Here is a 15698-nt window from a genome sequence, read left to right as displayed (position 1 = left end):
AAAAAAATTTAATGAAATTTAAAGCAAAGGGAGGTACATACAAGTACCTGTCATATGGTTTTGTTTGTTTAGTTTATTTTTATATACAAAAGAAAATATATATTTGATTCCCTTTTTATATTATTATGTATACATGGGAAGTATGAAATATATATATATGTTATATCTCTGATAATATTATAAGAGATACTTCAAATTATTAGCTTTTTGTTTTTGTATTGCTTTCTCTTTATATATACTAGAACAAAATTGTAATATGTAAAATTTTCATTTTTTTTGTTTTATAAATTTATTGTTTTTGTACTAATTACATTAAAATTAATTAAAAAAAAAATATAATCAACGGAGGTCTTGAAGTTGTTAAAAAAATATAAAGCAATTAAAATAATCATGGGAACATTTGAAAATATGAAAACATGAATATAAAACTAAAAATTCAGTTTTATAATAAATATATATTACCATTTCAATTATAATAAATGCAAATTGAAGGCGCAGTTTCCTTAATTTTTTTTTTTTTTTGTAAGAAAAATTTTATTAAAAAAAAAACCAAGAGAGTTTGCGTATATTAAGTCAATATAATTATACATGCATATACATATACATACATTATATATATACGCATTATTTATTTGCTTAAAATCACTATATTTTAGTTAAAAAGAAAAGAGAAAGAAACAAACAATATGAGCGAGAATTAACGAAATACAATTTTTATTTTATAAAAAAAATATGATGCTATTTAAGTTAAAACAAAACATAGCTTAAGGGGAAAAATAAAGAATTAAAAAAAAAAAAAAATATTATATATTTACTCAATATTTTTACTGCGTGAAAAAAGGACATTTATTTGTTCGTTTGTTTGTGCTTTTATTTGTTCGTTTGTTTGTGCTTTTATTTGTTCGTTCATTTGTTTGTTCATTTATTTGCTTATTTTGCTAAATTTTATGCGTTTGCTTTTCCGTCAAAAAAATGTATATTCAAAATTCTGACAAAATTTTGAACGCAAATATTTGCTATATACTATACATTTACACACAATGATATCAAATTGGCAAGGAAAAGATATAGTAGTCTATATATTTCAAATTTCCCGAAAAAAAGTGTAGTAAAAATAAGGGGACGGGGAGGGATATAAAATTGTGTGCAAGTTTTTATTATATCTTAAATTTTGGAAGTTATATTAAAATTTTTTCGAAAAAAAATTGTTTGATTATAAATGGTCAAAAAAAAAAAAAAGACCTTTGTATAATTTCCATGGAAAATATGTTATAAAATTATATTATTTTTTTATAAAAATTTGGAAAATAATTTAAAATAAAAAATATATTATTATTGGTTGGTATATTTTTTTCACTAAATTAATTAAATCAAAAAATAAAAGTAATAAGATAATTAGTAAATTAAACAAAAAAAAAAAATGGACAATAATAATTTATTTGCCAAAATTGTCAAAATTGCCAAAATTGTCAAAATTGTCAAAATTGCCAAAATTGTCAAAAATATATTCACAAAAAAAATATATTAAACATTTATATGTACACACTAATGATAGTATATAACTGTTTAGTATGTTAAATAACTAAATGAGATATACAATTTTTATAAGTATATAAATATGTATATCTTATATTGGTTGCCAATTTCCTCCTACTCTTGTTATTTTATTTTTTTTAAGCATAATATTTAAAATTGCTAAAACTTCAGGTTGTGATACAGTTTTTAATTTCATTTCTTGTAATGTCTTATTCAAATTATTTACAATCAAAAAAAGTGGAGTTGATATATTTTTTCCTGGTTCGGACATCATTTTATTCATTCGATTTTTTGTTATTTTTAATATTTCACTTTCATAAAATTCATACGATCCTTCTAAATTCAAATTATCAAATGTCTTTCTTCTTTTTATTTCTTTTTCTTCATCATCATCTGTAGCAACGTCGTCTAAGAAGTAATCCACGGGCTCGTCTAAAAAAAGTGAAAAAAAAGTGAAAAAAAAAAGTGAAAAAAAAGTGAAAAAAAAGTGAAAAAAAAAGTGAAAAAAAAGTGAAAAAAAAAGTGAAAAAATTATATTATTTTCACGAGAGGGTAGACACAAGTGGTGATATTACTGATTCCATTTGTGTTGCCTAATATTAGATCATTATCTATATCTATTTTATCTTTGTCTATACTACTTCTACTAATATACGGAACTAAACTATTAACTAATATATTTTGATCATTAGAAATTTTGTTTATTTTGTTTATTTTGTTTATTTTATTTAATTTATTTAATTTATTAATATTTTTTTTATCTTTCTTTATTTTTTTATTTAAGCTATTTATTTGTTTTTTTTCTTTACTCTCTCTTATTTTTTTATTTATAAAATATTCGTTACTCTCATTTATGTTACTATTTACATAATACTTATCGAAAATGTTAATATTATTTTCATTTTTTTTTTTGTTATAAAAATTGTTTATATCTATCATGTCAACATGAGGATTATTTAAATGCGTATTTATATTTTTATTATCTTGCAAAGAATCATAATTATTAAGATATGTATTATTTTCAAGTAAGGATACAAATTTATTTTTTTCAATTATAGAATTTTCTTTTATTTTAAAAGGGTTATTATTAAAACTACTAATTGTATTATTATTCATTTTTTTTGTTTCTATAATTATTGAATTATCATTTTCTTCACCTTGTGTTATATCATGAGGATATACATCATTGTCTTTTGTTTGGATTTGATTATTAAATGGATTATTTCCCCATGTTTGTAATTGTGTTTCTAATTTTATAGATTTTTGATCTTGATTTAACATATTTTTTATTTTATTTTCATCTAGATTTGTATCAAAATCGATTATACAATAAACTGTAAATTGTGTAGTTTTATTATTTTGTTTGTTTATAACTTTAAATGTGTTTTTTTGTAAAAATTTATCGCAAGTTAATTTTTTTATCATCTCTTTGACATATTTTTCTGAAAATTCTGTATTTTGAATTATATGTTCTTCAGTAAAAAACATCTTTATATATACATCATTTATATTTTGGATATTTTTTATTTTTTCAATTTCTTTTTCTTGGAATTCTTTTATAAACTTTAAATTGTAGTAAATATTTTCCCTTGATATTTGTTTGTTTATTGTGTTCTTATTTTTGAGACCCCCCGCCTTATTCCGTTCGCCATGCCTTTCGCTATTCCGTTCGATATTCAATCCGCCATTCCTTTCGCCATTCCTTTCGCCATTCCTTTCGCCATTCCTTTCGCTACATCTTTCATTAGTGATGCTGTTATTATCACACTTCGCAGCCTCACCATTTGAGCTAAAAGATTTGCTCGCCTTTTCAATTTTAACTTTGTCTACAAATGCGTCATTTTTGTTTTGTTCCCCACTTGGCATAGAATATTCCTCTTTTCTATCCTTCTCCAAATCTTTTATTTCAATTATTTTTGTTTTTTTTAAAAAATTACTTTCTGTAACGCTTAAGAGCGTCTCTCCATTTTTTTCATTTTTCTCTCCATTTTTTTCATTTTTTTCTTCATTTTTTTCATTTTTCTCTCCATTTTTCCCATCTTCTAGCTTTACTAATTGGCACTCCTTTGTGGCCGTTTTTGTCTGACTAGATATGAAAGCCGGTTCTATTGTTTCTGCACCTTCGGTCGTTTCCCATTCTTGGCCCGTTTGCAATTTATCTCGTTTTTTTTTTGTGGGTGCATTAAAAGTTTGATGATTTTGAATAATATGAAAATCGTACAAAATAATATTATCATTAATAATTATATGAAGTGTCTTATTTTCTTTATGTTTATAATTTGAAGATATAAATATGTAATCGTAATTATATTTTATATTATTATATTTTTTTTCATTGGTATTTTCTTTTTTTGTATTTTTTAAAAATAAACTATTTTTATATATATCGATGGCATTATTTTCTAAGTTTGATAAAAATAAAAAAAATAAACCATCAGGTAATTTAAATGTGTACATATAATCATTAATATTTAAATCTATATAACATAAATCATATAAAAAGATTAAATATTTATCTACATTATATTTTTGATATATATTATTAATTATATTTAAATATTTATGTACACATTCAGGTATTATATGATTTATTGTTTGGTCTTCTTTTAAACCTTCAAATTTCCAGTACTCAGGATTTAATATTGTCATAGAAATTTGTATAGGCATGTCATAAAAAAATGTTTTTAGTACATTATTATAAAACGAACTATCCATATCCTCAACAATATCTAGACTATCGCCACTGCCACCGTTATTCACCTCTTTATTTTTATTCACTTCTTTATTTTTGTTCACTTCTTTATTTTTGCTCACTTCTTTATTTTTGTTCACTTCTTTACTTTTGCTCACTTCTCTATTTCTATCCAATGGCGAATTATTTAGCTTTACGAAATTCCATTTTGGAGATCCATTTTTGTAATGTTTCGATTTGGTGTTAGAAAAGTTTGGGGACATGATATTTATATCAGAATATGGATCTTTGATTTTGTCATTTTTTTCATTTATTAGAATATATTTATTTATATATCCCAAATTTAAATTATAATTTTCAAACATATCTAATAATATATTTCTCATTTGTGTTAGTAATGAAAAATTAAAATAATTTTCAAAATATTCTATAATAAATAAATTTCTTTTAAATATCTGAATATCGTTAATATTTTTTTTTCGAATTCTATCTTCTTCATCATCACTACTCAGACTATTTTCTGTATAAAAAAAATTATAATCTACTAATTTGAATATATTATTTATTTGCTTTAAATTTGGATAAATTTCTATACTATCATTTTTATTTCCATTATATTGTTTCATATATTTGTCATTATTATTTTTTATATTTCTAGGCACATTTACAATATTTGTATTTTTTTCATCTACAGACTTTTTCATGTCTACTAACATCATAGTACTCATATTTCCATTTTCTGGAATAATAAAATTATTTATTTCGTTTTTCCTTTCATTTTCCACATTATAATATATAGGAATGGAATGGTTACATTGTTTATCATTGCCATTATTATTGCCATTATCATTGCCATTATCATTATTGCTACTATTGTTTATGCATGGATATTGGCCATCTTCCATACATATAACATTTTGAGGTTGTTTGGCATCAATTTTGAAATTAAAAAATTTGATATATTTATTTGTTTCCACTTTTTTATCTTTTATAGAATTGAAAGTATCAAAAGTGGTAAATTTATTTAAAAAAATATAATTATAATAATAAAAATCGTAAATTAAATAATTGTCTTCATTTTTTAAATTTTTATATTTTTTTCGAATATATTTTTCAAAATAATATGTGTTAATATAAAAATAAGGATTAATATATGTTTCACAAATATCGTTATAATATTTATATAAAAAAAAATCTAACCCTCCTACTATGCTAATATATAATGGCATATACATTACTGGTGTGTTTTTTTTTTTTTCATTTTTTTTATATTTGTTTATTTTTCGTCTTTTTTTATTATTAAACTCATGATATGATTTATATTTTATAAAACAAAAAGAGTTGTCTTTTTTATTCGAATTTAAAAAATTATAAAAATAATCATTTTTTTTATTATCATTAAAAATGGTTCCATTACTACCACTACCACTACCACTACTACTACTACTACTATTGTTATTATCGTTCTTTTTATTATTACATTTATTTGTTTTATAATATTTTATTTCTTCATTTTGTTTTATCCCTTTTAAATCTATAGTACTTAAACGAGATAGTAATTTACCAGAATTATCAACATTTATATAATTCATATCAAAAATAATTTGATCTTTATTATTGGAACTGTTTGTAGAATAACAAGATGAAGATGTGTATTTATTTGAAGATGAATCAGTATTTTCATATCTATCATGACATTTATTATAACATAGAAATTCATAATTATTAATATTGGATATATTTATATATCTGTCTATTTTTTCATTTTGATTATATTGAATATATATATTATTTATATAAGAATCAGAACTAGAATCTTCAAAATTTTTATTTTTTAACATATTTTTTTCATTTTCATCATGTTTTTTATTATTAATATTTTGTTTACATTTTAGTTGCATACCATTTGAAAGAGTAAAATTATTATCATCTTCATATTTGTCTTTTGATATTGTTAATGATATTTTATTTTTTTTGATTTTTTGATAAATATATTTTTTTTTTTCTTCTTCATATTGTTTATAATTTTGATTTTTTATATTTTTTATTTTAAATATATTTCCATTATTAGAACTATTACTATCACTAGAATAAATATTTTTACATTTTAAAAATACCTTTTTAATTATTTCATAGTTGAAATGTGAAAAATTCTTTTTTTTTAAATTTTTTTTTTTTTTTCGATTATTATTATGTTGTACATAACTTAAAGGAAAATCATTTACCCACTTGTTTAGCATATCATTTTTACTATTCATTTTGGAATTTTTTTCATCATGTTTATCAAAAGTGTGGTTATAACCATCTTCACAATGCACACCTCTCCCATTGCCACCTCCACTACAATCTCCATTACAATTGTTTACGTTTTTGCTTTCTTTTTGTCTTTTCCCATCATGTACTGTCTCGTTTTTTTTATCATAAAATGTAGAACTATTAGCAAACGTTTCGTGAATATGGTTCTTACTACATTTTTTGTCTTTACCCTTATCTAAAAATCTAGCTTTTTTATTTCGTGCAGAATTTGCAATATGATTTAATATATCAAGTATAATTCTTTTATCGTTAAAATATACATTTAAATATTTTTTTAAAAATTGTTTATTTTCAAATTTGGTATCTTGATATATAAAAAGAAATATTTTATTAAAAATTTGAGAAAAAAAATCTGGAAAATTTTGTAAATATTTTTGTAATAATTTAAACAATTTTTGAATTTGTTTATTTTTTATTTTTATTATTCTTGTAATTTTTACCAAATTAAATATTATATAAATAACTTGTTCACAACTGATTTTATTATTTTTAGTAAATAATTTTTCTATTAATGAATAGTATATATTTTTATATATATATATATCTGATATATTTGTTTTTTTTTGTTCAAAATCAAGTAAATTAATTAAATAATATGCAAATTTTATATTTTCTAATCCATTTTTATTAACCTTACAACTTGTTAATGTGTTAATAATACATTCTTTTTTTTTTTCTAATATTTTATTTAATTGGATTCGTAAAATATCGAGTATCAATTTAATTCTTACAACCAAATTATTACTACATATATTATCTAATATGTTAGTAGATTCAGAATAAATAAAATTTTTATTTTTTTCTACATCCTTTTTAATAAGTTCATAATCTTTTAAGCAACAAATATCTTTTTCACAATATCTCATAGAATTAGTCAAATTTATTTTTGATAAAAATAAAAAACTGTTATAATTTTCAAAATCGCTTTCTACAACATTAATTCTAATATTAGAATAGTTACATAAAACATTTTTATATTTTACATTTTTAAAGAAATTGTTTATTGACATGTTTGTTTTAGGACTCTCATTTTCTTCATCATATATTTTGCAATCCTTATAAGTTTTATTTCTCAAAAGATTGTCAAAAGAAGTGCCATCGTCACAATTAGATGCTGCATTGTTAGCACCAGCTTTCTCTAAAATTTCGGTGTCTTCATTTTGGGCAAACAAATAAAGTTGCGATTTATTTTCGTCTGCATATTTTGAACTATTTAAAAATGAGTAGCTATAATCTAAATATAAATTTAAAAATTGTACAAAATTAGTAGAAAATGTTTGAAAATTATTTTTCACTTTTTTACAATTTCGAAGTTTTAAATATATTGCATCTACACATGGGATAGACAAAACATTTTTTTCTTTTCTTTTTAATATCCATAAATAGTTATTTCTATGGCTTAATTCGTTATTTAAATATATGTAGTTTTCTTTTACATCTTCATTAAAACTGTCTTCACAATAATTTTCTTTATTTTTGTTTTTATCACGATTCTCCTCTTTCACATAAACATTATTTCCGTCTTTTTTTTGACTATACTTTTTTAATAATATATCATTAAAATTATTAAAAATGTTGAAATAATTCAAATTCGTTAAATTAATAAAATTTCCATCTCTAATTCCAAGTATAACATCTAAATAGGAATAAAAATAAAAGAGGAAACAAACTAAAATATTTGATAAATTATTGTTATTTTTTTTTGAAAAAAGAAAATATTCTTGAATTTCTTTTAATTTTTCAATATATAAATTTTTAATAATATCTTGAATAATATGATGTAAATTTAAATATCTAAATATATCAGAAATAACACATAAATGAATATATTTTAAAGGAATCTTGTTAAATATTTTTACATTATTAAATATATTTATTAGTTTTCTTCTTTTATTTTTTTTCCAAATTTTTTGTAACCGTTCTATATGTGCATCATCATTTTTTTTATTGCAACATTCTTGATATGCTTCATATTTATCAGCTCCATTTTTTTTATTGCAACATTCTTGATATGCTTCATATTTATCATCTCCATTTTTTTTATTGCAACATTCTTGATATGCTTCATATTTATCAGCTCCATTTTTTTGTTGACCAAAATGGATATTATTATTATTGTTCGAAATATCTTTAATATAACAGTTTTGAACATCTTCACTTTTTGTATACACATTTAAGATAGGGTATCCATATATATAATTTAAAATTGAATTTTTATATGACCACTTAGATGTATTATTAATGTAATGGAAAAAAATAAAATTATTATTTAAATTAATAATGTCATAACTATTTAATTCATAATTTGTACTATTATCGAACGTGTTAAATATATAAGGAAAAACATATTTATTATCATCTATAAATCTGATAATATATTTTTTAATTTTTTTTATCATCACATTTGTGTTATCATTATAAAAATTGCTTGCCATTAAACTTTCATCATAATCTAATTTTCTTTTCCTAGTTTTTTTTTTCTTATCTATTGTTATAAACAATTTTAAATTATCATATTTTTTTAAAGATTTTTGTTTAATTATTTCATAAATATGTGAAAATTGTTCGAAATCTTCTTCATCATCTTTTGTCTTATTAACATGTTTGCATTTATTTTTATTCCATTTTGCAATAGATTCTGTTGGTGTTTCTGTTATTGTATTATTTATTTTTTTTTTAATCATTTTGTGAAAAACATTTTTTAAATATATCATATCTCTACAACTAGATAAATTATAAAAAATCGAATTTAAAGATAAGTTGCTAATATTATTTTTTTTCAATTCTTCATCGTTATCTATATAAAAAGAGTTGGCTGTATTTTCTATTTGGCAATTAACATACCCTTTTTTTTTTTCGCCATTTTTTTCGCCATTTTTGTCCACATTTGAATAGTCCGATTTTGGCGAATCGAATGTTGTGATATATTTTAAAAACATGATTACATCATTTGATAAGCTAGCTAAATTTAACCCAAACTTTTGTAAATATTTTTTTTTTTTTTTTAAAAAAGATATATTTTTTTCGATATCACAATTAACATCCTGATTCCATTCCCATGTAGATAATTTATTCATTATATTTTTTTTTATTATTTTATTTTTATTATATTTTCCATATTTTATTATCATGCTATATAATATTTGATATATAAATAAGTTATTACTAGAGTTAGACAATTTGAAATTATTTAAAACTTTGCTAAATAATCGTTTAACACTTATAATTTTTAAATGTATATTATTATTTATCAAATTTATATTTCTATTAATAAATTGTATTAGATCATTTTTTATAAATAGCTTCAATTTTTTTGTAAGAATATAATTAATATAATATTTTGAATATTTATTTTTATCTTTTATAATTATATTATCTAAACCATCATTACCATTACTAAAATTATCATAACTACATAAAAAAAAATATCTATAAATTAAATCTTCATTTTGTTCATTATCTTGATTATTTATTTCTTTTTCAATTGACTTTTTATTATATATATTTTCTTCATTATAAATTCTAACATCATGTCTATTTTTTTCATCACATTTGCTATTAGTAATTTTACCAAAAAAATTTGTATCTTTTGAGTTTTTATTTGCATTCCCATCATTATATTCAACATTAATAGTGTTATTTGAAAAATAAAAATAAAAATATTCAAATAAAACAATAATATCATCAAAATATTTTTTTAAATAAATATATAAATATTCCTTTAAAATATTTATATCATATGCTAAATAATTTATTTTTCTCTTTTTTTTTTTATAATAATTTTGTAGATTAAAAAGGTTGTAAATTATTTTTTTTTTTTTCCTTAATATATTTGTGTCTAATTTAGAATGACATTTTATACAGGCTTGTGATTTTGTATTATTGAATAGATGTGAAAAAGGAACTTCGATTTTTTCAATTTTTTTAAAACTATTTTTTTTTACATTTTTATTTGTATTTAAAAATAATAAAGAAGAACAATTATTAGTATTAGACAATTTATTTTCTGAATTGTTTGTTACATTCTTTTCACATACATCTGTAAATATATCACTACAATTTATACAATTAGAGTTTCTATTTCTATTTCTATAATTTTCATTTTCTTCATTATTTAAATTTGCTAGATGTTGGGAATCAAAATTGTTGTCATGTGGAAAATATAAATGTATATCATCTTTTAATTTGTCAAGCTTTTGATTCATAAAATGTTCAACATCTTTATTCTCAAAAATATCAGAATGAGAATAATGAGATATATTTGAATAAAATATATTTATATATTCATTTATATTAGATATCATATTATATAAATTATTTCTAATTGTTATATCTTGATTTTTTAAATTTTTAAATAAGTCTACAAATTTATTATAATATATTTCAGAATTTTTCAATCTTCTTTTTTTAATTGTTTTTTTTCGTTCTTTAATTTTTTTAATAACTTTTTTATAAACTTTATTTTTTCTTTTTATAATGTTACCAATTTTTAGTTTAAGTTTTATCAAATTTAGTTTTTTTAGCAATCCATTTTTTTGGTATTCAGTAAATAAATTTGTATCTTCCTCATTATGATAACTATGTTTTTTCGTCTCATCTTCATCTTTAAAACTAGTGTATATGTTATGCGCTACTTTAAATTTTGTATATACTTTATTTGTTAACTTTCGTAAATAGAATCTTCTCTCTTTTCTTTTTATCCTTTTCATGGTTATCTTTATGACCACTTGCTTGCTTTTATCACCATTTGAATTTATTATATAATTATCATCTATGACATGTTGGTTAAAAAAAGAGTTTTCATATAATTTTTTATTTAGATACACAATTTTTTTACGAAATACAACATATTTATTTAATGTTTTTGTTATGTATACTCTTGATGGTATTTTTAATTTTATTTTTTTACTACTTATTGATTTATCTAATGTATTTAAATAATTGTCTATATATTTATTTGAAAAAAGTTCAAATTCATAAAAATTTAATGAATATAAAAGGAAATTTTTTTTTAAAATTTCCACATATTTATTATTAACATATTTACTATTTTTTAACTCTTTTATTTTTTTATCATATTTATTATACACATTTATTATATAATTTAAATTATGCTTTTCCTTTAATATATTTTTATTTATTAAATAGTTAATCAATATTTTTATTTCTTTTAATATCTCTTTATATTTTTCGATTTTTAAACTTTTGTAAATAGATTCATATTTCGTATTATCATCCATAGATCTACATTGTCTTTTTTCTTCATCACATTTATTTTCTATAAACAGTTTTAATAAAACAAAAACAGCCGAATCTAATTTTATATCTTTATGTGAAAGATTGTTAAAATAATTATTGACTTTGATTATAAAATTATATTTTTTGTTATTTTTATGAACATTTGGTGAATTACAATTTGTGTATATTTTATCATTTTTTCTATTATTATTAATTCCATATCTTTTGTACCAATTTATTTTTTTGTTATGATTTTGATCTGAATCTACATGTTTGTTTTTTTTTTGATAAAGCTCAAATTTATTGGTTTCAATATTATTCTGATCATTATATAAATATTTATTAATTTTTTCATATAAAGAAAAAATATGGTAAGAATATAAATCTAAATTTTCATATAATATAGACATAATTTCAACAGAGAAATTTAACAAAAGATAAAAAGATGTGATTGTTTTAAAAAATATATTATCATAATTACTTAAATATATTTCAATTTCATTAACATTATAATCTTTCATAGTATTATTAAACATGTCTTTAATGATGTATTCTTTTTCTAATTTTTTTTTCTCAAAAACTTGATCCGATGTAGTATTAACATTATTATTATTACTATGTGATGTGTTCCTTTTGATTTTGTAACAATTTTTTGTCATCTCATTTGTTTTTACATCTTTTTTGCATTTCGTTTTTTTTATAATTTGAATGTATTCATAAATAGATTCATTATAATTTCTACTATTTACATTGTTATCCATTTTTTTATTTATTTGCTTATAATCAAATTCAATTAAATTTCTCACATTTATTATATCCCAAAATTTGGTTATTTGAACATTTTTAAAATATTCTTCAATTTTACATTTTACTAAATTAATTAGATATAAATCAGTTACATTACTGTTATATAATTCTGAGTCATATATGTCATTTTCTTTTGATAGTAAATTTGTTTTTTTGTCGTTTTTTTTGTCGTTTTTTTTGTCGTTTTTTTTGTCGTTTTTTTTGTCGCTTTTTTTTTCCCATGTTGTCTTTATTTCATCAAAAGAATCTTGAATTAAATCGGGGTTATTCTTTTCTTTTAATTTCGTACTTTTGTTAGTATTACTTATTAACACGTTATTGTAAATAGAATAAATATATTTTTTATCTGAAGAAATGAAATAAATATTTTTAAAGGCATCATAATTTTTACTATAAAAAGTTATTTTTTCTAATTTTTTTATACATTCATTTATGCTATATCTACTATTCTGATTGTAGATAAAAATGTCTTGTTCAGAATTTTCAGTTTTTTTTTTCATATATTTTATTTTATTATCATTATATATATTTATTGCCAATTTTAATCTTTCACACCACATGCACAAAATTTTAGGCAAAAATTCATTTTTATTTGTGCCTTTTTTATTGTAACAGCATTTTTGGGGGGTATCACAATTTCGGGTCTGCCCTATAACATCATTACCACCATCATCACCATTATCATCATTATCTACTTTGTTTATTTTGTTTATTTCGTTTATTTTGCTTATTTTTTGCTTACATCCATAATTAGTATTCCCTTTTAAAGTACAATTTTCACATGTATTATTATTATGAAAACTGAAATGAAATGGATATGCAATTTTATTAAAGCGCAAATAATAATTATTTATATTTTTACTAATATATTTGAAATGGAAAAACAAATTATATACATATATGTCTATTATTAAAATTATGTTTTTACTATTAATATAACTTTTATATTCATTATTGATATATGGTAAATTATTATCATCTATATCAACAATATTTTCAATTATATGTGTATATAACCCATAATCAATAAATGCTTTATTTTTTATTTTGGGATTGTTCACGTTGTTTTGATTCTCAGTATCTTTTAAATATAATTTAGGATACTCAGATTCATTTTCTCTATTTAAATAATTATTGAAATTGTTTAACAAGCCATCTGGTGTATATCCATTTTGTCCGGTTTCGACATTATAATGCAACCCTGCTTTATTCATCTCATTCTGATCATTATTGCTGTGTAAAAAGAAAAGAAAAATAAGGAATGTAGTTAAAACTTCATCATATATGCAAATATATATATATAAATATGTGTGTATGTGTGTGTGTATGCTGTTTTCTTTTGAATTGGAAATACCTCATTGTTAAGCATGGTATATGTTTTCTCTATGGAAGCCACTTTTATAGTTATCCAAAATATGTGGTTATTCTTATTTTCGGATATTTATTGGGCTTGGTTTTTTTTCTTATTTTTTTTTACATATCATAAATTTCATTTGTTATATTTTTATATACTTATATTTTTTTTCTGAATTAATTTTAATTTTTTATTTCTTCTAACCCTTTATTTCATAAAGCTTATATAAAATGATGTGTAGGAGAAAAAACAGGATAATACCCTAAAGTTTTGTGTTATTATTTTTTTCTTCTTCCTTCTTTTTCCATTATTTTATATAATTTTTATGATTAGAATAGTGTTAAATTTTTAATTTATAAATGAAATATAATGAAAAAAATATATTTAATTTATAAGCTTTATTTATACGGATGCTTTTCTGACATAGAGAAGAAAAGCGTAATCATTTGGATAAATATAAATAAATAAATATAAATATATATGTATATATATATATAATATGCATAATAAATTGTGAAAGAACGATGCAAATCTGTTAATGTATTTTCTTTCTTACACAAGAATCACACAAATTTTGTAAATAGTTTGTGCAATGCGCTTAAAGTATGCCTATTAAAAAAAAGATATATTACCAAAGATAAAATCGTAATTTTTGCTTTAAATATAAATTTGAATCAATAGGTGAAGTTTAACTGAATGAAATATTGGAAATGTGTATGCACATACGTATATTTGTGTTTTTTTGTGTGGGTTATACTTATTTTGAATCAAAAGGTCTATATATGGCAAAAAGTAATTATTTTATTTATAATTTTTTAAATAACATTAAAATAATTTACAAAATAAGAAAAATTATGATAAATATTTTTCCAGTTGGTAAAGCAAATAAAATAATTAAACTATTATGATTTATCACATACTTGTTAACGTCTATGATATAAATGTGTGTTGGTATTATATATATTTATTTATATCAAGCGCAACATTATTATATGAAAAACATATGGTTATCTACAAAGATCAGGATTTTTTATAATTTCAAGAATAAATCGTGAATTTTTCGTATAAAATTTTTTAAATATTAATAAAAACATAAAAATTAACAATTCAAATTAAACATGTTACAGTATTAATAAACATGTAGGGGGCTATATTAAAAGCTGTATATAATGAACTCACTATATTTCTCTGTATTTTATAATTGTATAGTAGCAGTTTTTACATTCAAAATTTGGTTCTTATAAATATTTCTTTTGGTCCAAAAATATGTTGTGTGCTTATTTTCAAACGCATATTTATATATATATATATTATATATATATATATATATATATATTTTTTTTTTTTACAACATTTAATATTTCTTGAAACTCCCCCCCCCAAAAAAAAAAAATATTCTTATATTTTCTATCACGTGCATACAAAAATAGGTTTTCACATTGCCTGTTAAGGTTAAATAATTAATTTTATACATACACACATAATTTTACATTTCAATGTTAATAATAATAGTTAAATTTTCCAAAAATATATTTTTTTTTATGGATATGAAATGTAAATTTTGATTTATTTTTTTACATGTTGCATATTAATTATAAGTCATAAAGTATTTTTAAAATATTATATGCTATATTTATCGTTATTTTTAAAATTATTTTATATATATTTTATAATTATTTAGAATTTTTTTCAAATATGCGACATCATGATGATAGACAAGAATTTTATTTAAAAATATTAACTTTATACTTTTTA

At 20.1% G+C, this 15698-nt stretch overlaps 1 protein-coding gene across 1 annotated transcript; it reads right to left on the bottom strand.

Moving 5' to 3' along the window:
• Positions 1-1627: 1627 nt before the first annotated feature.
• On the bottom strand, positions 1628-13948 carry PY17X_1346500 (conserved Plasmodium protein, unknown function; the record flags this gene model as incomplete). Its single annotated transcript, XM_022957222.1, has 3 exons — positions 1628-1968; positions 2112-13822; positions 13944-13948. The coding sequence occupies 3 exons, from the start codon at positions 13946-13948 to the stop codon at positions 1628-1630; spliced, it is 12057 nt and encodes a 4018-aa protein (XP_022813676.1).
• Positions 13949-15698: the final 1750 nt, after the last annotated feature.

The sequence above is a fragment of the Plasmodium yoelii genome (genome assembly GCF_900002385.2).
Source record: "Plasmodium yoelii strain 17X genome assembly, chromosome: 13".
NCBI classification, from domain to species: domain Eukaryota; phylum Apicomplexa; class Aconoidasida; order Haemosporida; family Plasmodiidae; genus Plasmodium; species Plasmodium yoelii.
This window is presented reverse-complemented; position numbering and strand designations above follow the sequence as displayed.